General features: G+C 47.0%; 1 protein-coding gene across 1 annotated transcript in view; it reads right to left on the bottom strand.

Annotated features, from left to right (window-relative positions):
• Positions 1–23525, bottom strand: part of IGDCC4 (immunoglobulin superfamily DCC subclass member 4) — an 82295-nt gene that overhangs the window by 40009 nt on the left and 18761 nt on the right. The window contains exons 2-4 of the mRNA XM_058811644.1: positions 12712–13041; positions 5818–5959; positions 667–800 (exon numbers count right to left, since the gene is read on the bottom strand). Of these exons, the coding sequence (XP_058667627.1) occupies positions 667–800; positions 5818–5959; positions 12712–13041 (606 nt within the window). The remainder of the gene's footprint in view (positions 1–666; positions 801–5817; positions 5960–12711; positions 13042–23525) is intronic.

A 23525-nucleotide genomic window follows, 5' to 3' on the forward strand; every position in this document is an offset into this window, starting at 1 on the left:
ACTTGCCCACTGCACTCTTGGCTTACAAAGCAAAATGCACTCACAGGCTGAGGCCCAGATTGGGAGGTGAAGGACAGCTCACAGCCAAAGCTTTGCTCCAAAGACCTGTATCACCAGGAGAAATCCCAGCTGGGGCTGTTCCCCAATAACACATAATGATCTCTGGAGCTCAGCAGAGCACCAGCAATATGGACACAGAACACAAGTTGGATGTCACTGCGCTCAGCCTCCTCTGGACTGTGCTGGGCACCCTGGATAAACAGTGTCCTGCCAGCTACTCCAGCCTCCAGCTACTTCTCTCGCTTGCCTGGGAAGCACCTTTGTCTGTCCATGCCAGCCCTTGTTTCTCTTGCTATCCAATGCCACTGCAGAGAATACCACCAAAAATGCTGCCCTCCCCAAGGAGCAAATAAATGGACTGCCTCATCCCTTCTAATCACCCCAGAGCATGAAGGAGTCCTCCCAACACAGTCTCCTTACCCCATCACCAGCAAAGAGAAACCTTTCATGAAATGCCTCTCTGCAAGTTTGAGCCAAAGCTGGCCACGTGCAGAGCCACACCAGGAGGGGAGATGGTCACTGGTATTTGAGCCCAGCTCTCCCACCACACACAGTGATTACCTGGCAGACCTGTACCCAGCCAAGAGGCTGCTGGCAGCACCTCACCTTTCACCACGCTGAGGGTGGCGTCGTTGCTGTAGCGCTTTCGGGCGGTGTTGGTTGCCACGCAGTGGTAAATCCCAGCATCGCTCTCCTGCACATCCACGATTTGGAGGACACCATTGGGAAGAGTTATAAACCTGAGTAACCAAAAGGAAGAGTGTGAGACAGGCTATGTCTTACCCCAGATATTCATCACCCCAAAGTCCTTTAATCCCTTCTTTTTCTCCCAAAACGTCTGTCATGTGCAGGTCCTGGCAATGACAGCAGAATGGGATCAGGGAACCTCTGAGTAACCCAACCCGTGGTTCTCAAAAAGCAGCAGGTACAGACCTATCCATCACCTTGGAGTCTTCCAAATTTAAAAGCTGCTCTTGGGCGACCAGACTAACAGGACTTTGCTGACACAAATCAACTGGCCAGTACAAACCAACTCCACACACTCACACTTCTACATACACATTTGTAGATGTCCCCAAGCTTGAGCACATGCTACAGCCATTTTCAGCACTTGCTTTTTACAAAGGTTTGGTTGCCAGACAAAAAGCACACTGCAAAGAAGTTTGGACATCATCTTTTTCTTGCTGCACCTCAATTACATGAAAAGGGACCAGTTGATACAGAGCTGCACCTCCATGGGCCAAAGCAGCCATGACACAGCCACCTGAACCTGCATCATTTCTGCTCCTTTCCTTCCTCCACAAGTTTCTGGCCTTTACAAGGTGACAAACTCACAGCTGGGCATTCAGTATCCTCTGATTTGCCCATGGGATGCTACTGGGAAACAATTCCACAGAGTGAAATGGCTACACTGCTCATGACATGAACACAATCCTTGCTGCATTACACTGAACAAAGCAGATGATTAGCAATTAGCATAAAAGTAGGAGCAGGCTGTCAGCATCTCCATTTTCTGCCTGGATTCCTAGATGGCAGCCTCTTTATTCTTGAATGCAAGGCGCAAAGCCTACGTGATCCTTTTTAATTATATATGAGATCCATTTTTAATTGCAAGCCTCTATAAACAGAGCTGCCGAGGTTTGACAGGCAGCTCTGGGTTATCAGTCTTCATTATGAAGAGGACACATTCAAAGGCAATTGCTAAGGGGAGGGATAACAGCTATTCCACAGGAACAGCACAAAGGCAAGTTATAACCATGAATGCCAGTCCTGCCATCCACAAAGATCACAGTAAGTCAAACTGTGGTTCTCCAGGTGCTGAGACAGCTGGAGTGCCATGAGCAAGGATCATGGAGCCAGGAAGACCTTAACAGGTTACTCATCCTGCATTCAAGCCATGGTCACCAACAGCATGCCTGCTCCTGCAGACATTTATCCTAAATCTGCACCCATGGAAACACCTCCTTGCCCTAAGCAGTCTATTCCAGAGACAAATATTCCTGTTGTGAGTCTTGCATCAATCCTGGACCTCAGCTACTGTAGTTGAGCTCATCATGTCTTGTCCTTCACAGCTGATGAAGAAGGAAGAGCTACAAGAGCTCCTCCAGTGACCATTCTGTCTCCCCTGAAACAATCCTACAGCCTGATCCATGGACACACGGCTGAAGCTTCCCATATACACAAATGCAATGCCTTACATCCCTAAAGCCACGTTCCTGCTACTCACAAAGACATTTTGCTCAGGATCAAGCCCCAAAAGACCTCAGAGGAGGTGATACCGAAAAGCCCTCATCAGGATGCCTCATCAGGACTCAGGAGAAGGATAACAAATATTTGCATCCTCTCAGCTCCATGGAGGGAAAGCCTCCCACTGTGATAATATTTATTTTTGTCGTGCATCTGCTATTTGAGTCTGTAATTAATATCAACATATTTCAAACACCAGGCAAGGCATCTCCCAGCCACAAAAAGACACTTCACTGATATATCACAGATTCACTGAGGCTAGGACAGACCTCTGATCTCTGGTCTTTCTTCTCTCAGAGCAGGGTCACTATACCAGGGCATTCAGGACCCAGCTTCTCTTGAGGGCACAAAACAAGCCACTGTGTCTCTAAAGAGAGCAGGAGGTGGAAACAAGGGAGTTTACTGGGGATACTTCATGAAAAGAGCTTGAGACAGTCCAGTGGTAGAGATCTACTCAGCGCCATACATCCTGTTGGAAAAATGTGGCAGCAGTGAGGATTGCTCTGCTGGGGAAGCAAGGAGGGAAGAAAATCCACCATTTCTCCCAGCCGCTCACAAAGCCTCCAGCTCTTCAGGGTCCCAGCAGCCCTGAACTAGAAGCCTTCAGGCAGCCTGCAAGGGCATTTGCTCCATCCCCAGGCTCCCTGTAAGGAAATTTGCCTGATGACTCAGAGCAGACAGTTGTCAGAGCTTTTCTTTCACACAAAGCGCAAATCTTTTTGTCTGCTCACCTTCACCAAGGATTAAGCAGGAAACAAAAGCTAAAGGACAGACAGACAAAGGCCCTGGAAGCAAGAGAAACGCTGGAACCTTGGCAGTCCCAGGAGCTCTGCTGTTGATAGCTGCAGTGTCAGGATCTCAGAGAAGCTTGCCTCGATGGGGGCGAAAGGCAAGCCCCCACCTCTATTACCCTGAAGGACAGCACACTCAGAGCAGAGCCAACTGGGCTCCAAAGCAGCAAGAACAGCAGGGCACACCCAGAGAGCTCTTCCCCTCCCTGACAGCACTGAGGGGCTCAGGGCTGCTCACCAGGGCAGTGCCCAAGAGCTGAAATCAAGCACCACTGCCTCGTGTCCAAACCCTGCAGCCCTACAGCTCAGAGAATATCCCAGCATTAATAGCCCTACTCCCTTTCTTATCTTCTCCCTGGTAAACTGCCAGCACACCCTACCTTCAGCCTTTTGAAGGTGCCTAGGACAGCCCAAAGCTGTCCTGAGCACAGTGAGGAACCTGCAGCTCTGTTGCAGGCTCAGTTTGGAAGCCCTTTTGCTCACAGCTCCAGAGTCCTGTACATGAACATGAGCCACGTCAAGGCATTCCTGGCACAGCACAGAAATAAAACTTTACACACAGATAAAACCCTCACGTAGCCAAAATGTGGACAAATATACTGTGATTGCAGAGTATGTGGTCTGTAGGTTATGGATTTGCTGTGCAGACCTCCAAAGACCTCCAGTTCCCAGCAAGTGCTCATCTTGGCTCTAGAGAAAATAAACAGAATTTTGGAGCCTGATGTGAAACCCAGCCAGCACATAAACCAGAGATTATGCCAAGAGATGTTGCACACACCCCAAATCAACTGCAATCAAGAGAAATCCTGTGAGCCACCTTCCAGCAGCAGCTGCAGATTTAAGACTGTGTTTACTCACTGTGCTTCAGAGCCAGAACTGCAAAATAATCTGTGCCTTACTCACAAAGGTAATTTAGATTTTTGTCCTGAAGAGGGACAGGAAAGGTATTCCAAAAACACCAATCAGCACTATGGTACCCTATAGGTTGTTAAAATACTTTTTTAAGATCAGGTCTCAGTACCTTTGAAGTAGCACCATGCTAGAACCTGCATCCAGGGGCAAAGGCTGAAAAGAGTGCCCAGAGGTAAGAACAACAAAGAAAAGTGGAGGGGGAAGAGTGAAAAAGAGGGAGAAAGGAAGAAAAGAGAGGGGAAAAGGAAAAGCAAGAAAAGGGATAAGCAATGTGAGTTTAACATGATTATTCTATCCCTCTTAAATCACAAACACTGATGGAGAAGCACAACTCCAGGGCTGTACCTCCAGTCCCTGAGCCTGATTTTGCACACCCTCCCAGCCCTGCTATTCTGGAGTATGAAATCATCACCCTGACACCTGCCCAGCCAAAGGGTTCCATTTTCACAGGCTCATCCCAAGTGTGCACAGGAGGGAGCCCACAGTAATCAGGCCAGCCTGAGATCCCATCCTTAGGCACAATGCAGGGAGGATAACAGAGAGCTCTGGTTGGCAGCCAACATTTCCTGGAATTCACTTAATTCCTTCGAAAGCCGGTTATATTAAATCCAACAACAACTAGACAACAACAAAAAAAGCAAATCCTTCTGAAAAAGCATATTAGCTAGAACATGATTTAAAAAGCAAGATCTGCAGATAGAGATTACGGCCTGGCTTTTACAAGGAAAACAATTTTCAGGCTGCCCGTGATGAAAGCAATCTCTGAGCAAGTAATTTCACAATATCCATCGAGCTGTCTCATTAAAAAGCCATTGTATCTATGACACTTCTCCTGCAATCCCTTATTTTCTAGGGGTTTTTTCCTTCCTTTTTTATTAATTTTCTTCATAACAGCCTCCTATGAACTTTTAGATGCCACACTCCAGACTGAAGGATATAAGTGGGTATTCCTACAGAAATAGCCACTGCTTCAAAAGCATTTCTAAACTTCCCCCCAAACACCTCCCTCTTTTTTTCCTCTTCCACCACTTGGATTAACTTTTCCGGGTGGGAAACACCTCTTTCTGAAGAACAGAAAAGGAGTTTTTAAGAACTAAAGGACAATTCAGTTACTGATTCCCTGCAGAAGTGATGTCTACAGACAAACAGCTAATGGTTTATCCCTTCCTCTGTAAGTGACTTTCATGAAAGAAAAAGTATCATGCTTCAGGACTCTCCTCTTTTCTCCAGAAAAAGAAAATTCAGCATCTTTTACTAGATGGTGTCTAAACATGGGAGTAAGGCAAAAGAAAACACCTCCCATTAAAATCATAACCAAAATCAAAGAAAATCCACATAATGGAGTTCAGTTGGATACGCCCAGGTTAATACTCCTCACCCCAGGCCCCAATAACCCAACGAATTCCATGTCATTTCACACAACAGGACAAGCCAAAGCATCCATGCCTTGCCGTGCCCCATCCTGGGTACACACAGGCCTTTGCAGGGTGCAGGTTCTGAGCTGTAATAACTAGCTGTAATAACTAGCACAGTATCAGGAGTTCTTTTTCCTTTGTGGTTTGAAAATATGGGGGAAAGTCCATTTTATTCAGACCTTTATGTTTATGGACCTTTTTTCCTCGGTCCCTTGAATAACTCCTCTTATATCAATTAGTTATCAGGTCCAAACCTGGTATCACCTCTCTATCACCTTTCTATCACCTCTCTCGTCATTCTGCCATTTTATAGAATGATTTCCACATCCTAAATGGTCAGGTTTTGCTTTGCTCTTTTTCAAGCTGACCCAAGAAAGCAAGCAGGGCATCACCTGGGTTCTGCTGGCACAGCTTCATGGTCCTTCTCCCAGGTGATGACAGGGGAGGGCAGCCCCTCGATCCGGCACTCAAACCGGGCCATGCCATTTTCCTCCACTGTCTGCGACTCCGGCTGCTGGAAGAAGCGTGACAATGCTGGGGAAAGAAGGAGGGAAGGAAAGTTAATAACTCAGTGTTTCTGCTGAGAAATGCAAACTTGTCATCATGTATAAGCTAAGAGAAAGGCTTTTCTCTCCTGAAGACAGCCTGAAATGTAATTCCTCCCTATCCTGTGCTCCTACAGACCCTCAGCAACCCTAACAACAGTAACTGAAAGGTTTCAATGTGTAAATTTGTTTCTTGCCTCATTTTCCACCTTAAGGCAACAGTGTGAGAGAAAGACAGGCAATTTGGCAGCTTCAGCAGTTACCTTCCTAAATTGCTTCCTTGTATGTTCCCTTGCTCCATTTGGGAAGGACACAGAATGAGAAACAGAGGGGAAATGCCACAACCCCAGAGATGAGAGTTTCCCCCTTGCCTTGTAGCATTCCTGCAGCCACAGGAAATTAAAACAAGGCAAGAGGAAGAACAAGCCAGATGTCAAATTACACAAAACAGCTGCCCACTGACTGGCAGTGCTGGAGACCAGAGGCAGAGCCCATAAAGTTTTGACCCTCCTTCTCCTACCTGCAAAAACCAACTTTATTCTATTCAAGTAGATGGGAGGCAGCCAAGGGGATCCAGACACCCTGCTAAGAGAAGGATGGATTTCATACATGCCAGGATACTTGTTTACTCTCCAAGGCTCACCTCTCTCTATATATGTCTTTCCATAGTAAAGAGGCTGGACTGCTTTGGAGACAAAGCACTAAGGTTTGGAATTGCTCTTGGACCACAATCCACAGCTGCCTCTTCTTCCAACCTTTCCATGCACACAGCAAAACCCTGCAGCAGAAATCCTCCCCCAGGGCTGTCAGCATCTGTCCTACCAACAGCATAACCCGAAGGCATCTCAGTCACAGGCAGAGTTTTGAATATTCATGCAGGCTCCTGGATGGGGGCAGAAAGCCCCCAGAAGAAATGGCTTCTGCTTTATCGATCTCTGTTAAACTGTCTTTGCTGTGAAACCTACCCTGCTGGACAAATCCATCCAACAATGCTCTAACACAAGTGCCAGAAACCCCAAATGTGGAACAAGAAACATAAATTTCAGCCAAGAAATCACACTTGAATGCTGGGCTGAGCATAGCACTGTGCTCAGAAGGACCCTGAGCGACCTCCTGGCCCTCCAACACAATTATGTGCTTGTCTCACCACCGCTTTCCAAGAACATCCATCATTGCTTTGGATTTTGTAGGACTCCAAACTTGAAGTTTTTCTTTGCATCTCTCACACACACAAACATCCATGCACACATATACATGCCTTATTGCAGTGTGAGCTTGAGAAAGTATGTACAGTTGGGAAAATGAAATGCTTTTGCACGACCCATTTTAACCTCGGCATATTCTCAGCTGTCATTAGTGTTTTTCTTTAATTTAAATAGTTATCACATGTTTCAAGCAACTCATTGCTCCCCGCAGCAGCTACAGACCAAATTCTCCCACCAGCTGTCTGCCACGTTTCGTTTTTCAATTCAATACAAATGGAATGAAAAATGTTTTCCTGGAAAAAATTGAAAAATACATTAATATGTAAGGCCTTAATTCAGCCAACTGCTTTAGTATTCTCAAATATACACTGCAGACCACTTCACCACAGAGTAATTTCTACAAATTACAAAACCTTTTAAGCTCATGTTAATAAAACTTGCTGAATCCAAGAGTTTAAAAGAAAATCCATCAAATGCCAGTGCATATTCAGGATGGCACCATCAAAGCAACCTTCTCCTGAGAGCAGATACCCTTAATCCTCTTTCCCATTATTCTCTTCTCATCCTACAGGTGTCAATGAGAATATTTTGGCAGGCTCTGGAGGGCCATGTACTCAGGAAGATAATGATGGGAGGTAGGAAGCCTAAAAAAAGAAATTTGTTAGCATTTCTGTTTCCTCCACCTCAAGCAGCATCACCTGTCTCTCTGCTGCTCATTATTAAGTGGCATCAGCTTGGTGTACAAAAGGTGACAGAGCCTCCTGGGCTCCCTGGCTTACCAGGCAATAACTTGTCCTGGTTATTCGTAGCTATCACCTGCCAGATCTGGTCCTACAAGCTTTAAATTCCCAGCTGAGAACCAAATCCTGCCCTTTACCTCCACCCAGCCCTATCTGCCCACTGTGCTGGAATGGCTCTTCAAGAGCAAAGAAAAGCATCCCCAACAGAACCTCACTAGGATGTGGAGGAGTGTGACCAAACAGTGCCCCAGATTAGGGAGCACAGTGTCCCTCTTGGAGCACACAGGAACAGCCACACTTCCCAAGGGGAGTCACAGCTCCTGGCAAAGCCATGGCTTTGTCTCACAGCAGGCTGAGAGCTCTGTGAGGCTGGGGGCTCTACCATGGCAATGCCCAGCAAACCATCTCAGAACTCTTGGGGTGGGCTTCAGAGGCTGAGCAGCTCCATCATATTCCTTTCACAGCACAAGGTTAGGGACAGTGGGGACAGGGATGGGCTGGAAAAAATCACCCCTGCAAGCTCTGAAAGAAGCAGCCTGCAGAGTCCTCTGTGAAGGAGAGGACAGGGAACTTCAACTGGGACCTTATAAGCACAGAATGTAACACCAATTCAAAGCAAGAGAAGTGAAAAAGTTCCTTTGATGCAGAACTGAGCAAGACCCATGGATGTCAGCCCTGAAAGGGTCAGGCAGAGACAGACTTGCTGGCTGGGCTGATCACTGCTCCACAAGCATCTGCACCAGCTTGGGGCCAACACCACAGCATGCTGTGATCCCTTGTGCTCCTCCTCTCTCATCCTCAGGAGTACCAGGGTGGAATGGATGAGGCAGGACACGTACAGCACCTCCAGTGCAACTCAGAGCTGTGCTGCCAACAGCTGGGGCTGGGAGGAAAAAGAATCAGGCAAGGGAGGAGAGGACTGGAGAGCAGCTCCTGTCACTTGGACACGCTGCACGGACGTGCGTGCAGGTCACAGCAAGTATAGGACAGGCTCCAACACACTGCTCACCCTGGGGCCACAGCATCCTTGGAGGGGCTGCTCTCCTCCCACAAACAAATCCTGGGCAGAAGAATTCTGCTGCTGCAGAAGTGCTGCAAAGTGAGAGGTTTTCCCACAGGGAGGCAGCGAAAGGAGATGCTTGAGGGGAAAAGGCAGACAAAGACAACACATACTCAACATTATTTTCAACTTCTCAGCTAAGGTTTAGCTTGCAAAGCCATCCTGAGCCACAAAACCTCCCAGCCGTGTTGCACTGATTATCCTGAACACCTTAATAGGCCACTCAGTAAAAATTACCCACTGTAGGTGAGAAGGTGAAGAGCATTACAGCAAATTGCCCTCAGCGACAGCCAAAGCACTGGGCTCTGCACCTCCAGGAGAGGGGCAGGCAGCTCCCTCCCCACTGATATGTTAAACCCAGCTGGAGCCAAGCCGTGTGCGCCAAGGCTTTTAGCTCTGAGCCCAGGGGTGACTGCAGGATGGTGAAATACAGCACCCTCCCCCTCTCCCAGCAGCGAGATCCGTGCAGGAGGCTGTGGGCTTGGAAAGGCTGCCAGCCAGCAACACTACACCCCAGGCAGAAAATGCAGTCTATGCAAGGAATTCAGCCTTCTGAAAGGGGCTCACTGCTCTCTCCCACAGCGCTTTGCCCCCAGACTCTCTGCGTGCTCGTCCTCTTTGTACCTTCTACAATTATTAGGAGGTACTTCCAAGGTGGGGGCAACCTCAGCCCCTACTCAGATCTCATACACCACCCAGACTACCCCTCTCTGAACGACTCACCTCTGAACTGGCTGGGGGTGGGAGAGGAACACGCTAACAAAGTGGTGGGAGCAATTTGCCACGGCTCCCCCAGCACGGCGCAGGCCCAGCCAGCACAGCGCTCGTCTGCAGGGCCATATGGCAGCACAGGATTGCTCCTGCTCTCCACAGGAGCCAGCTCCCCACCTACCCAAAACAGCATCTAAATCCACATCTAAAGTCATGGATGGTCCAGAGCCTGTGCATTCATCTGCAGGAAGTTTTTCTGCCCAGCGTGGCTCTGCCTACAGTCCCTGGCCTTCACTCACCCATGCCCCTAATTCACAAAATAAATAGGATAAAATCTATAAAATAAATCCTTAAAGTAAGAACAAATCCTAGTGTACCATTCCTCAAATCCCAGACCCACAGGGCACCACAGAGAAGACAGACTGTCCATGTGGAGAGAGGATGATGAGAGATCCTGTGTGTTAATTCCTGCTGTGGCCTGTCCCTCCTGGTGCAGGAACACTCCAAACCTCTCCCGTGCTCCCTGCCAGCAGCCATGCAATGCTGGTCCATTCCCTCCAGGCACAGTAAACGTCTTCATCTGACAGGCACAATTACTGTAATTTTCTACAACCTCCCTTGCACAAAATGTTTAAGCTAAATTAAAAGCTTTAACAAATCTTCATCAATGTAGTTGTTAACAGGTAGAAAGCTACACCTTCCCACAACTACAATAATGCCCCTGGTACTTCCATGTGGGAGCACATGGGGCTCAGGAAAACCTGCAGGAAAACCCAGTTTATCAGCCTGAGCAGCTGCGTGTTTAACAGGCACATAGGAGCCCTCACAGCCTTGCTCCTCCCCCTTTGCCATGGCCACCACTGCCACGAGGTGTGGACAGGGACAGTGGCATGGGTCCCTTGGTGGCACACAGGGTCCCAGGGAACACTGGGCAGCGAGCCATATGTTTATCCAGCAAAATGCCAATGAGCTGAATTCCTGGATCATGGTGGAAAGATGGAAATCCTTACACTGTCACAGCCTTCACACGCCATTCAACCTCCATCACTCTAACCTGACTGCTCCAAAAGGCCTCCTCCAGCCTCTGGGCTCACTGCTGCCTGCAGCATCCCCTCCCTCCACTGGGAAGCTGGCAGCCCTTACACAGAGGTGCCAGAGCTGCTCTTGGGGCCCTCAGGGGGAGGAGTGGACTCCCACAAGCCTGAAACACAGCAGATGACACCAAGAGCACCAAACCAGTACTGAGCAAGGGAGGTGCTACAAACACCCAATGCTCCTACTTGTTACTGCAAGACCCAGTGGCACAGAGAGCCCCATAGCCCTGCATGGGAACCCCATTCCAGGGAAGGAAAGTACCTGCAGGTCAGAAGGACAAACTCATGGCAGGAATAACACATCCCACCTGCTGAACAGGTTTTCTACTACTGCCCTGTCCTGACTAGCAGTCCCTAAGGCAATCAGCACAAAGAATAAGTTCATCCACTCCATCCAGCTTTGGACAGACCATGTTCAGTAGCAGGGGAAAAAATGAAAAAAACCCAAGCCTTTACAATCCTCACTTGCTCCAGCTGAATGCTAATAGAGCAAGTGCTTCTGCCCAGCCCTCAGAACAAATCGAAGTGAGAGATGCATCTCATTAATCAATTCCCTCGCTGCTCCCTGCTCAGAAATGGATAGGTTATGGCAGGTGCGCGTGTGTGCCACGGAAGCTGCATTTTCCCTGTGCAGATGGTAATAAAAGGAGACCTATGAGTACACACAAGGAAAGAGTTCACCTGAAATTTCCCATTTCTGGGACAAACACAGAAGGGCATGGAGAGAGGCATCACCCATTTATGCTCTTCTGGAAAAATCCAGGAGGAGAGAAGGGCAATTTAAGTCAGCCTCCCCATTTTGAGATGTCTCCACTGCTCTAACTCGTAAGACACCAAACAATAAACCCAGGACCATAAAAGAGACACAGCCCACTGCAACTGGGCAAGAGACACAGTGCACACTTCAACGTAAGTCACCCTAAAAGGGAATAAACATATCCTAACTCAGACTGTCTGGGACTGAGGCAGGAGCACCTAAATAAATCCATCTGGACTAATGACAGCTCCTCCCAAACAATACCTGTGTGCAGGATCCCTGACTGCATGCTAAACATTTTCTGAGCAGAAAAGGAGGACGTGTTGCAAAAGTCAAAGATTCTCCCCTCATCTGGCAAAGCTTCACCAGCAGTTCTGGTTTCTACAGCACAGTGCTCACAGACTGAAACACTCCCTGGCCAAACCTGGATGGCCCTGTCTGGGGTACCAGAGCCTAAAAACATCCCAGTGTAAAGGGGATGTCAGGACATTATCTGGGCACCTTCACCCCCCTCAACTCCTATGGTGTGCCTGTGCAGCTGTTTTTAGCAACATTTAACATACACAAGTCACTGTACTAGAAATAAGTGTTACTGTATTTGCATTATTTTCTAGCCTCACCTATTTGGCAGGTCAAGGAATCATTTATTTGCACTCACTTAAAATAGCCCCCAGGAGCCAAGCCTGAATATAAAGGAATTTTATTCTTGAACTCTGTGCAGAGATTCAGCAGTTCAGATCTTGGAGTGTCCTTCTAAATCCAAACAAAAACTGCCCTGAAGAACCCTTTCTTTCATCTTTTCCATACAAAGAGATATTCACCTCACAAGCTGCCACAGTCATATCCCCCCACAGCCACCTCTCCATGCACAGGGTGCTGCACTCAGGGCTCTGAAGTTCTCTGCAAAAACAAGCACTGTCTTTTGGAAAGAGGAGGGTCCTGTTTTTAATTCATAGCTGATGGCACTTACCTGGGAGAGTTACACAGGATGTTAACAGTGGGATAACAGGAATACACCACTGCTTATTTGTGGACTATCCCCAGTCCTATCTATACATTATTATTATGATTTTATTTCACAGACATTTTATCTCAAGCTCCTGGGGAAGCAGATTTCTGTACAAGTACCAGGAGGGGAAGGAAAGAAAATGAACAAACCTCCCAGAACACTTACTTGAAAATCTGACTGCAGCTGTTTGACTGGTGACAGTCCCTAGGGAGGTGTGAGACACGCAGGAGTAGTTGCCCTCAGCACCATCCCTCTCGGGATATTTACTGTCCTTTGCCACAGCCTGGGATGAGATGAAGAGTGATCCATTTGGAAGCACATGGAGATGTTCTTGCTCCACTAATGGAAACCCATTCTTCTTCCAGGTGATATTGATCACTTGCTCAACAGGGGTCAGGTTGCAGTCCAAAATCACCACTTGGTTTGGCTCCAGAATCACCTTTGCAGGACCAGCACTACAGCTCAGCTCCAGAGAATCCCCTTCCGACAGCCTCCCTGCAAAGCAAAGACAGTGTGGCAGTGGGGTTACTTTCCTTGACTGAATCACATCCCAGTTTTACACAGCAAAGGAACCATGGCTGGAGGTACGAGGTGAAATTCAGCCCTGTTGGGAGACCAGCACAGTCCATGACTCCTGTTCACTGCATTCTCCATCCCCCATCCCTATGGGTGTACAACCTGCACCATTTCTGCCATTCTCAATGGGCCCAGCAGCCACCCCTGCTGTCCACACTTGTTTCCATGCTGGATTCAAGCAGAAAGCAGCTGGAAGAAGGTGAAGAGGTGGTAACAGCAAGAGCAAGCACAGAAAATGCAGCACCATGGCTGGCCGTGGCAGGCTCCTCTCTCACTTACACATCAGAGCCTCCTCCAAGGCTGATCAACCCCCACAAGACAATTAAGTCAAGGAAAAGTATCCAAGCCCCATGTGGCACTGCAATGCCAATGACCACAATCTAGTTAGAGCAGCTTCCCCTCTTACTGGCAGTAAGAGCTCAAGTCCAGCTGAGAAAGAAGCAACTCCCACTGATGTTCATGTTCTGGGAAACACATTTCAAATGAAAGACAATAAAAGAACAGTTAAAAACATGACCTGCTGTCTCTGAGCATTTTATCCCATACAGGTGAATCCAGAGCAAGAATGGATGGATGCAGTTTCTGCACTAGAAAAGGATATTCCAGTTGTTAGCAGACAGCACCCAGCACATGCCCTTAGGCAACCTTCCTGCTGCAGCTGGGGGCCAGAGCAGTGACCAGCAACAAGCTCAGCTGAACAGATCTTGGTCTGGCTGACTTCCAAACCCACGCACTCGAGGGGGCTCCACCTCTGAAACAATGCTCAGCATTTCCTAAAAGAATATTGCCATTAATAAAATGCATTTGCCGTTAGAGTTCTCCAGAGACACTAAGTCAATGTTAGCTGGCAGCGCTGCTTCCACACACCAGCAATTTCAATCTCTGCTGTGCTCAAACCATCACCATCCACTCTTTTTATGGCTCTGCTCCAAATTATTTTGTCACTGCTCCAATCAGAAATGTTTCCTGCCTCTATAACAAGTTTATCAACACTGGATATGAACCACATGGCTCCCTGCCCGTCTTCTATCGCAGAAGGCTACAGATTAATTTTATAGGAATTCAAACACCCTATTAAACCTGCTACTACCTACTGCTGATAAAAGGGCTGCACTTTAAAAAGAGTGTGTGTTAAGCATGCAATTAGGGGCAATGACACGCAAAATTACATATGCAGGGAGATGGAATTATTTCAAGGCATGTGCTGGAAACCACAGGTGCCCCTGAAGGAAGGGCCTAACCCTGTCCCCATGCGTGGCCAACTCGGTGACCGTGGGGATGGGAACTTGTCAGGTTTGTCATTGCTGCTGGGTTGTACAACCACTGAGAACTTGGTGTTGGCCAGCTCTGTCCCTTCAGTGACCAGGAGGCCACACAAGAACCCTGCCTGTTGACTGCCACTGTTATGGGACAGAACAGACCCTCTTCTGTCACCTGCTCTAGGACATCCAGGGGCAATCTCCCAGAGACAAATCCAGCAGGATACAGAGATGCCCATGTCACAGTCAGCACAACAGCCAGGCACTGTACTCCATGACAAAGGGGCAGCCATTGCCAACACAGCTACCTGCAAGCCCCTGCATTTAGGGTTTTCCCACATGTATGCTTCCACCATGCTGCTATCTCACACTCTGCAAGGAGAAAGCACAAGCAGAAGCAGCAAACACCCCTGAGCTTCAGTGTGCATACACCACAATGGAATTTCTAGATTTGTCAGCCAGCACAGCCCTGGCAGGTCCAGGTCAGGCAAATGCCACCAAGTGCCCTTGTGTAGGGGCAATTCTGCCCATTCATGTCTCCTAGGGCAGACTGGTCCTTTGAGGATCACAGCAAGGTAAAGAACTCAGTGGTTCCCTGGGAGGATGGATGGCTCCCAGGGGAACACAAGGCTGAAAGGCTGCCCAGGATGTACTGGAAAGACACTGCCTCTGGAAGCCTTTCATGCAAGACAGCAGGTACTAAAAACTTTGTTGGGTAAAGTCTTCGTTCTTTGCCTTTCCTTACATATGTCATCTTTAGAAGCTCCTGTTCATCACTTGGGAAAACAACCTGTATATCTGTCCTATTTTCTAGTTTCTTCAGACAGCAACTAGAATGGCATTTTGCTGAAAATACTCCTCCTCTTCCAAAGGTGAAGTGCAAGGGGACAGCCAGGAATAGAGAAGGGGCCTGCAGTGCATCTTCCCACATTAAGAAGCAATTATCATCCTCTCAAACTTCAACTCCTTAAAAAGTCAACTCAACCTGCTTGTAGCAGAATAAGAACAGAACACATTTTCCATCACAGAAAAAAAAAGTATTTGCTTTTCAAAACCCTGTGGTGATGTTTCTATATCCCTAAATCATGCAGTTATTTTCCCCAAAGTCAAAATCTACTGGGATCCAAGCTTCTACTTGGTTGGTCAAACATGTGTGACCACCTCTCCTTGTTTATTACTTACACAGCCTGCTGGGAAGGCCTCCAGCTGAGCAAACGAAGTTCCCACCCAATGCAAGACTGCTCTGACCTGTCCCAAATCATCCAGCCCGCCTTCCTGCCCTTTTGGCCCCAAAATACTGCAAGTTTGGGTGACAAGCCATTTGCACATACAGTGGTTGAGCAGCAGGGTCCAGAGTGCAGACTCGGCATTGCAAAAAGCCCCAGTATGACTTTTGTCCCAAGATGCATAAACACTCTGCATAAACTGCATAAACACTCCTTGATTAAGGAAAAAAAAATACTTTCCAGGCTCTGGAAACATAGGAGGAGGTCTGGTTCAAAACACCCCACTAAATTAGCAAGCCTGACAATGAGATAAAAGCCCCTTCAAGGGAAGGGATCAGAAGAGAGTAAAATTAGTCCAAGTGAGATCAAAGACAAATGAAATCAGGAATGTTAAGTGCTTACAGAAGCTGCTGACTATTTCCAACCTCCATTCTTCATCCTGTAGTGACAGAAATGGACAGGACCCTGGTTAAGCACAGAGCCACGTGCTCGTGCAGCTCACCTCCACTCTCTTACCTGCGAGGTGATGCTGTAATGAATGCAGTCAAGGTGGGCTTCCAAGACAGGAGCCAGAAGGGCTTTTTACACATCAGTCCTAGGCAGATGTTCCAGCTACAGACCTGTGCTTTGGAGCCAAACAGCTTTCTGCTTTTGACTCCTGCTGGAAGTAGTTTCAGCTGCTGAGCTATTCCAAGGTGGGCAGTAACAGCTTTCAGATCATAAATGTATGTGCAAGTCCACACTCACATGTAGATACACATGACATACTTGTGCATTCACATACAGAGTTCTGGGGGAATGCAGATGTATTCAAACACAGAGAATGCTCTGGAATGGAGGGTCTTTGATGTAGCAAGTTAAAAGCATTTTGTTCCCATGAAAATTGTATTTTCTGACCCAGGCTCTGCAGGGTTTTTTCACTCTCCCCTGTGTTGCTAACCCCTAGGCTATATTGTGTATAAAAACAGCCCAGGAGAAAATGTTCTTTTTCTCCCATCTATTTCCTCACTTCCATCAGCCATCCATTTACCTCCGGCATCCAGGCCCAGTGAAGTAAATTAAAAAGTCTCCTGTTGAGTGGCATAAAAAAACAGGGCGTTTCAAATGAACAAAGGTCGTCAAATCTTCAAGGCACAAAGCTGTCCTCTGCCCTCCATGGGAGCACAGCCCCTGCCAGCCTGAGTTCAGATCCAAGGCAGGCATCTGAAAATCCACATTAAACCAGCCAACAGCCCTTCCCCAGTCGCACATCTCAGCGTCCAGCCAAACCCCACTCCTATTATCTCCTCTCCCCAACATCAAAGGGAGGCAGGAATAGCCCAACGTACCACTGAGTAAAGGGGAAAAAGAACAGATTCTGTTGGGTTTTAATTTCAAATCTATAACTAAGCAGGTGAAGTGTGAGCGAGCAACACAGCAAGGTCTGACAGATGGATGACAATGCAATTACTTGGGCAGAGGTGAGACCCTCACAGCAGCGTTTTTACATCCAGGACATGCAGTACTCCAAACCCATGGAGTTGGGAGCTTTCACTCCATGACTAAGAACAGAAAAAACCCCCACTTGCATCCTTGCACATAAGGCTATTTCCCATCCCTTCCCTGAGGTTTAACCACTTAAATGAAGGTGGAAAAACCTAGACAAGGGAGAAGCTTGTTCTGGTGAAATTTTGGCTATCATTAGTAAACATGTCCTTGAGCTCTGCTACACAGCACAAGCAAATAAAAGGTTACTGTTCAACAGGAGACAAATGGCTTTGTGCAGAGGAGAACAAGTCGTGGTTTAGTAATTACTGTGAAAACAAAACATTCAGGCATAAACCAAAAGGGATTCAGTACACTGGCATAACTGTGTTCCTTTTCTAGCACAGCTGAAATCACCTGATCCACAACTCCTGAGTAAGGCCCATAAGACTGACAGCACATCTCTATCAATTCTATCTTCTCTTCAAGAAACTCATTCACCTGGGAAAAGCCAAAGACATTTAGGCACACACAAGATCCCAAGGCACAACCACTCCTACAAACCCCAGCCCAGTCAACAATTCCAAGGCTCAGACCTTCACTTCAAGGCAGGGGAGGCCCATCTTTAGCACAGCTGAGTGAGGCCCTGGGAGCAGCTCAAGGACACCCATCCAAAGCAGCCAAACCACTGACAGCCTCCAGTGCCTTCCTGAGAAACCTCTCCAACACTCCCAGCCCAAAACAAAGAGAGCTGAGCCAAGCCAGACAGGACCCATTACGGCACAGGCCTTGGGAGATTAATACTTCACAGGGAGCAAAGTACAAGGGTTTCTAATCTGACACACTTCCAGAGCTGACATCACTTCTAGTTCTTGGCAGCCAGAGATTTTCCTGGGGAGCCGCTGTTGTGCTGCAGGTCCCACAGCCTGGAGCCCGGCCAGCATGTTTCCTATTCCACACACATCTGGCCCTTTGAAACTGGCTTGTGCACCTTGCAGAGATCCAGCCAAAGAAAACCTTCCCAGGAGCAAGAAAGTGGCTCAGGCAAGGAGAGCAGAGCACTCGGTCGTCGTGTGTGTTCTGTGGGATATCAGGCAGTAAGAGGAAAGGGCTCCTCTCTCCCCTCCACATCCCACAGGAGGTGGCAGGAATTCAAACTGCATTTGAGCCTCTGCACTGTCACCTGCCTTAATTTATGTATTTATTTTGGATGTTGAACTCCTGGAACTCAACAGCACAATTAATCTTATTTAATTGGGAGTGAACAGCACTGAAGAAAAGTGAAGTTACTCCTTCCAAAGGGTTTTCCTACCTCTCAGCAAGCCAACTACTGTGCCATTGTTCTGCTTAATGTAACCTTCTGCCGATGCTCTTCAGAGGCTCTTAGGAGCTGTAGAAAATCTTTACGTTCCCATTGTCTAATTCAAAGAGTGACTATACTTCAGTGTGTCCCCATTAAAGCCACACAAAGCTCTCTTTCTTCTTGGAAACTTTATGCATTGACAATTACAAGTCAATAGCTTGGTCTCAGTCTGTTTTTAGGGCAATTGCACTTGGCAAGTGGTGACCCAGAAAGAAATCTGGACAAAGGTCTCCGACAGTCTGCATGCTGGGTGCTCAGCAACACCATCACTGAAAGCAGAACCGGAGGAGCTCCGGGCTTGGAGCACCCCACTCCCATGATCTCTACAGAATGGGAGGCTGAAAGAGGAGCTGGACACCTAAATCCCCTTGTGCATCACTTGTTCAGCCTCCCCACGGCACAATAAAATAGAAAGCATTCTTCCACCAAACCATAAGGAGGCCTGTGAGACAGAAGGGTCAAGATCCCTACATTCCCTGCTTAGTTACCAGATGTTACTGGAACTTTCCACCTTGTAATAGCAACAGGAATAAGAAAGTTACACCTTCAACACCCATTAAGCCTCTCTGGAACAGAAGGCTCCTAAAACTAATCTCCAGAGCTGCTGAAAAGACCATTTTATCCACACTTGATATCCAGGCGCAGCAGAGCAGTTCCAGTGCTGAGCAGTGCTCACGAGTGGGAAGCCAACCTTATCCTAATTCTGCATATAAGCAACCTGGATGGTTTATTTAATAATGCAGCATCTCCCACTGCTGCAGGAGTATTTATCCAGCTGGCAGCAAGGGACTCTCAGATCATCCCCTGTCACTAAGCTGATCCCAGCCTTTCATGAGCAGCTGGGTGCCAGCCCGGCACTGCAGGCGGCAAGAGGCGGCATGCGGAGAGTGTCCCATTGTCCCCACATCAAGGGGCCGGGTAGGAGGCTGCGCCAAGAGCAATCCCCTCACACCCTGCACACATCCAGCTGCAGCCATGGTGTCTGTACATGTCCTGGTCACCCCTCAGCTTGGGCCTGGGTGCACACTGGTGCCCCTCAAGTCCTGGCACACATCCAGACCCAGGATGAACACTGGCAGGGAAAGCTGGAGCATGCAACTCTTCCCAGTGAACAATGCTGGGCATGAGCCTCTGGCCTTTGTCCTGTTCAAATCCTCAGTTCAAAACAAAAGAGCAGAAGGGATGGCATGAAAGAAACATCTAAAACACATGCAACACTGTTTATGGGCCATACCTGGAAAGAATGATATCATCTAAAGCTGTAATTACAGTAAACAGATCTGCTGGTTTGGGCTGGGATTGAATTAAGTTTTTCACATGGGGAAGTGAATACCTTTGTGTAAAAATGCAACATACACCAAGGAAAAAGAACAGCTGAGAAGGTCTGCATGGAAGTATTTTTGAAGATGCTCCTAACACTGAAGTCAACTGAAGTTGTTCATTTTAGCCACCCAAGACCATGAAAACCACCAACCCACACAGCCCTGGAAACTCCAACCTAGTAAAATGCCAACTGATTTCTAGAAAGGACTAAGTGCTCTCCTGCTTCCACAGAAGCATCAGATTTGCACAAATACCTGTCTACAGATGATGCCTAACAGATAGGAACAAACACCACACCAGCTCTCAAGATTGAGTTCCTTCTCATTGAGACTGTGTTATTCTGATATATCCCCTGTAACAAATGGTCCAGAAAGATGAAACAAATCAATAGCAGTAATAATTTATTCATTGTGTTGAATTGTCAATGGCAATTATAACAGTAAAGTGCTTGACTTTCACAAAAGTTAAGTGTTCACATTTCTCCCCTCTGACCCCAGAAGGGTTTCTGAAGGCAAAGGAAGCCTAGAATTTCAAAATCCAGATTTGCTAAACTCAGCTTTTATCAGGTCCTCTCCCCAAGGTGTCTCACAGTGGAACAGGGAGAGGTGCCCCATGTAGAGCAATATAAACGTGAGCCTCCCTCGCACTGAAGGATGCTCAAAGTGCCCAAGTGACTTAAACACTAAAATCCCTGAAAGTCTCTCCACAATCCCCACACTGCCTGATCCAGGGAGGACTGAGCTGTTCCTGTGCCTTTCTCAGCCACTCCACACCCACCACACAGAGCACCAAACCTCAGGCTTTGCTCTACCAACATCTCCAAGGCAATGTCCATCTCCTGGCCCTCATCTTCCCCTTCTTAAAAAGGCCAATGAGGAACAGCTGAGATGATCCCAGCAGAAGCTGCTGCAAGCATGGGACACATGGGGAACTCAGGACAGAGCCCTGGGTTTGCATTCAGAGATTTACAGTGTGGAGGCACATTAAAATCACAAGCTTGAACAAGTGCACTGGAACAATAACACATCACAGTCCTGTAATTGGGCCCTGAAATACACTTAGTGAAAAATACAGACCAGCTGCAATGCTGGAAATGCTCCTAATGCAATCCAAGGTAATTATTGGTAACAGACCATCAAACAAGTGCATTAATATGCTCTGATCAGAGAGAGAATCAGATGGACAGTCTGGCATAGCAGCTTGTACCTGCAAATTATGTAAATGATTGGAAAGAGCAAAGCCCCAAAGCCCTAGAAACACTAACTCTAATGAAAGTTATTAAATGCTATGCTTTTTGTTATCTGCTGGTGTTAACATCAGAAGGCCCATTTGCTGCAGTGACTGTAATTGTGCTGCCGAGGGTCCAGGCTGAATAAGCCTGAGATTTGTAGACTAAAACAACTGCCTTGGATTTGCATGATCTCACCAACACCCGTTTAAACACATAATGACTTCCTGTATTTTTCACTGATGTTGGAAAGGAAACCCAGTTATTTTGCTTTTGTGAGATGCACAGGTTCCTGATTTTACTTCAGCATACATACACTTTATCTGCAAAGGACACAGAGGAGTCTGAAAGAAGATCTCCTGTTACAACATTACCTATTTTTATACTTCAACTGTTCAATTTAGCATACTTTTAGGATACACTTTCATCTCTTCATGCCTGAGAAAGCTAAAAGTATGCAGTATGATACAAGCTTCAGTATCATCCCTCTTGGGAATAGTCACTTAACCAGATACTAATATTAACAAATAAATACACAAAAAATCCTTCACCTGTGGGCTACAGTTTAAGAGTGTTTTGTAGCTCTTTCCCCGTGGTTAATGCCTTCGCATATTCCAAAGATACAAATATAAATACATTAAATTGAAAAATGTTCAGTTCCAACAGTGAATATTTCATCAGTCAAGTTCTCACCACCCAACAGCATTAAAAAAAAAAAAAAAAAAGGCAGCATACCCAATGCTAAAGCTTGGGAAAAGCTGAAGAGGAATGAAACAGTGTCCCCACTCCAAGTCCAAATCCAGCAGCCAAACTTCCCAGCTAATACATCCTGTCCTCTCTACCAGACAATTCTTTAGCCTTTGTAACTCAAAATTTTACACACAAAATGCAGTGTATAGCTGCGGAGCAAGCAGACAAGAGCCCACCCTGCTTCTCCCTCGTTATAAAGATCTCCAGCTCTACTTAACAATTTCAGAAGAAACACACCACTTGTAATTTTATTTTCTTTTTTTCATGTTGCAAGACAGGCAGACTTCCAGCTTTAATGGTGCACCCAAAGACTCATCCACCTCCACTGAGAATCAGGGGCACCTCCATTGAATTTCATGGTCTGGTTCACTGTCCATCTCGCTTCCCAGCTTGTCAGGTGTGTTGCATGTCACCAAGGACAGCAAGAAAGCTCAGCAGCAAAGGAAGGAGGAAGAGTATGTTACAGAGAAAGGACAGAAGCCCTTTGACTCTGCTCCTGCTTGGGTGTACCAGGCTTGTGCTTGGAGTGCCAGCTCAGCCCCAGAGCCCCAGCTCGCCCACCCTGGCTCTCTGCAAAGGAGGCAGGAGTGACAGCAGCTGCTGTAATTTATTAGTTGTGTCTGTTCACGCTCACCAACCCTCCCCAGGACGCACCGCTCCGATCGCAGCCAGACGGAAACGGCGAGCGTGACTCCAGGCAGCGGGAAAAACACTTCTCCAGCACGTGTGCCTCCCCTTCACAGGCTCCACTTCCAGTTGTCTTGCCTGTCATTAAAAGGAACTTACAACCTGCTGCTGAACGATGTACTGTAATCAACACAAACAGCCACAAGATCCCCTGGAAAGCATGTGGGAGCGCTGCTCAGCAGCGACATTTATGAGTGCAGGATCCCACAGATCAGAGCAGACCCAACTCTCCTGAGTATTTCCACTATTTACACTGAGATCAGAAAATTAAAATGATATTTTACGCTTAATGATTTGAACAAGACCTGTGAAGTCCTTCTCTCGGTCCCATTTACAACACAAACGCCAATGACAGAGCAGCAGATGGTCAGAAACACTCCCCTAGAATATTCAGGCGATTCAACTTGAATCTGTGCCCAAATCATTTAACTTTAATGGATTCTTTCATTAACAACCAAAGAAAGGGAATATGGTTGCCAGGACATTAAAATCACTTTTTCAATTATACTGTTATAAAATTGAACAAATTAGCTGTAATTCTTAGCTGAAGCTTAAATGGAAGCATGACTTTATGAAAGAAATTAAAATTGATTTGGATTAGTGGGCATCAAGGGCTTTTTAAAAATTAACAAGATTCTTATGACTTCATAGCATGGATGGATTAGCTGGAGGTTTTGCTGCCCTGTGCTTGCTACCTGCCAAAGCATGGCAGCTGGCTTCACAGCATTTGTTACAGCGGGGTTTAATTAGACTGAAGGGAGAGAACACAAGGATTGAAGCTGGAAACAAAGTTCTAGAGAAGGAGGGTGGTGTCTGAATTCACCTTTTGGACCCAGCCCAGCAGAGTCTTGGCAAAACTCAGGGAAATCATAACCTCTAAGCTTTAGCAGGACAAGGTCTATTGGCTGTAGTGCTTAGCTTGGGACGGGCTTACAAAACTGTACTGGATGCTTTACAAACACCAAAAAAGAAATCAAGCCCAAGATGTCTGCTGTAAAAAACACTTTAAAGAACTTTAATGCAAGCTACTGAAAAAAAAAAAAAAAAAGAAAAAAAAAAAAAAAAAAGATCCAACATGCCATAAAAACCCAGAGCAGGTAAGG

This window comes from Ammospiza caudacuta, chromosome 10 (genome assembly GCF_027887145.1).
Source record: "Ammospiza caudacuta isolate bAmmCau1 chromosome 10, bAmmCau1.pri, whole genome shotgun sequence".
In the NCBI taxonomy this organism is placed as follows: domain Eukaryota; kingdom Metazoa; phylum Chordata; class Aves; order Passeriformes; family Passerellidae; genus Ammospiza; species Ammospiza caudacuta.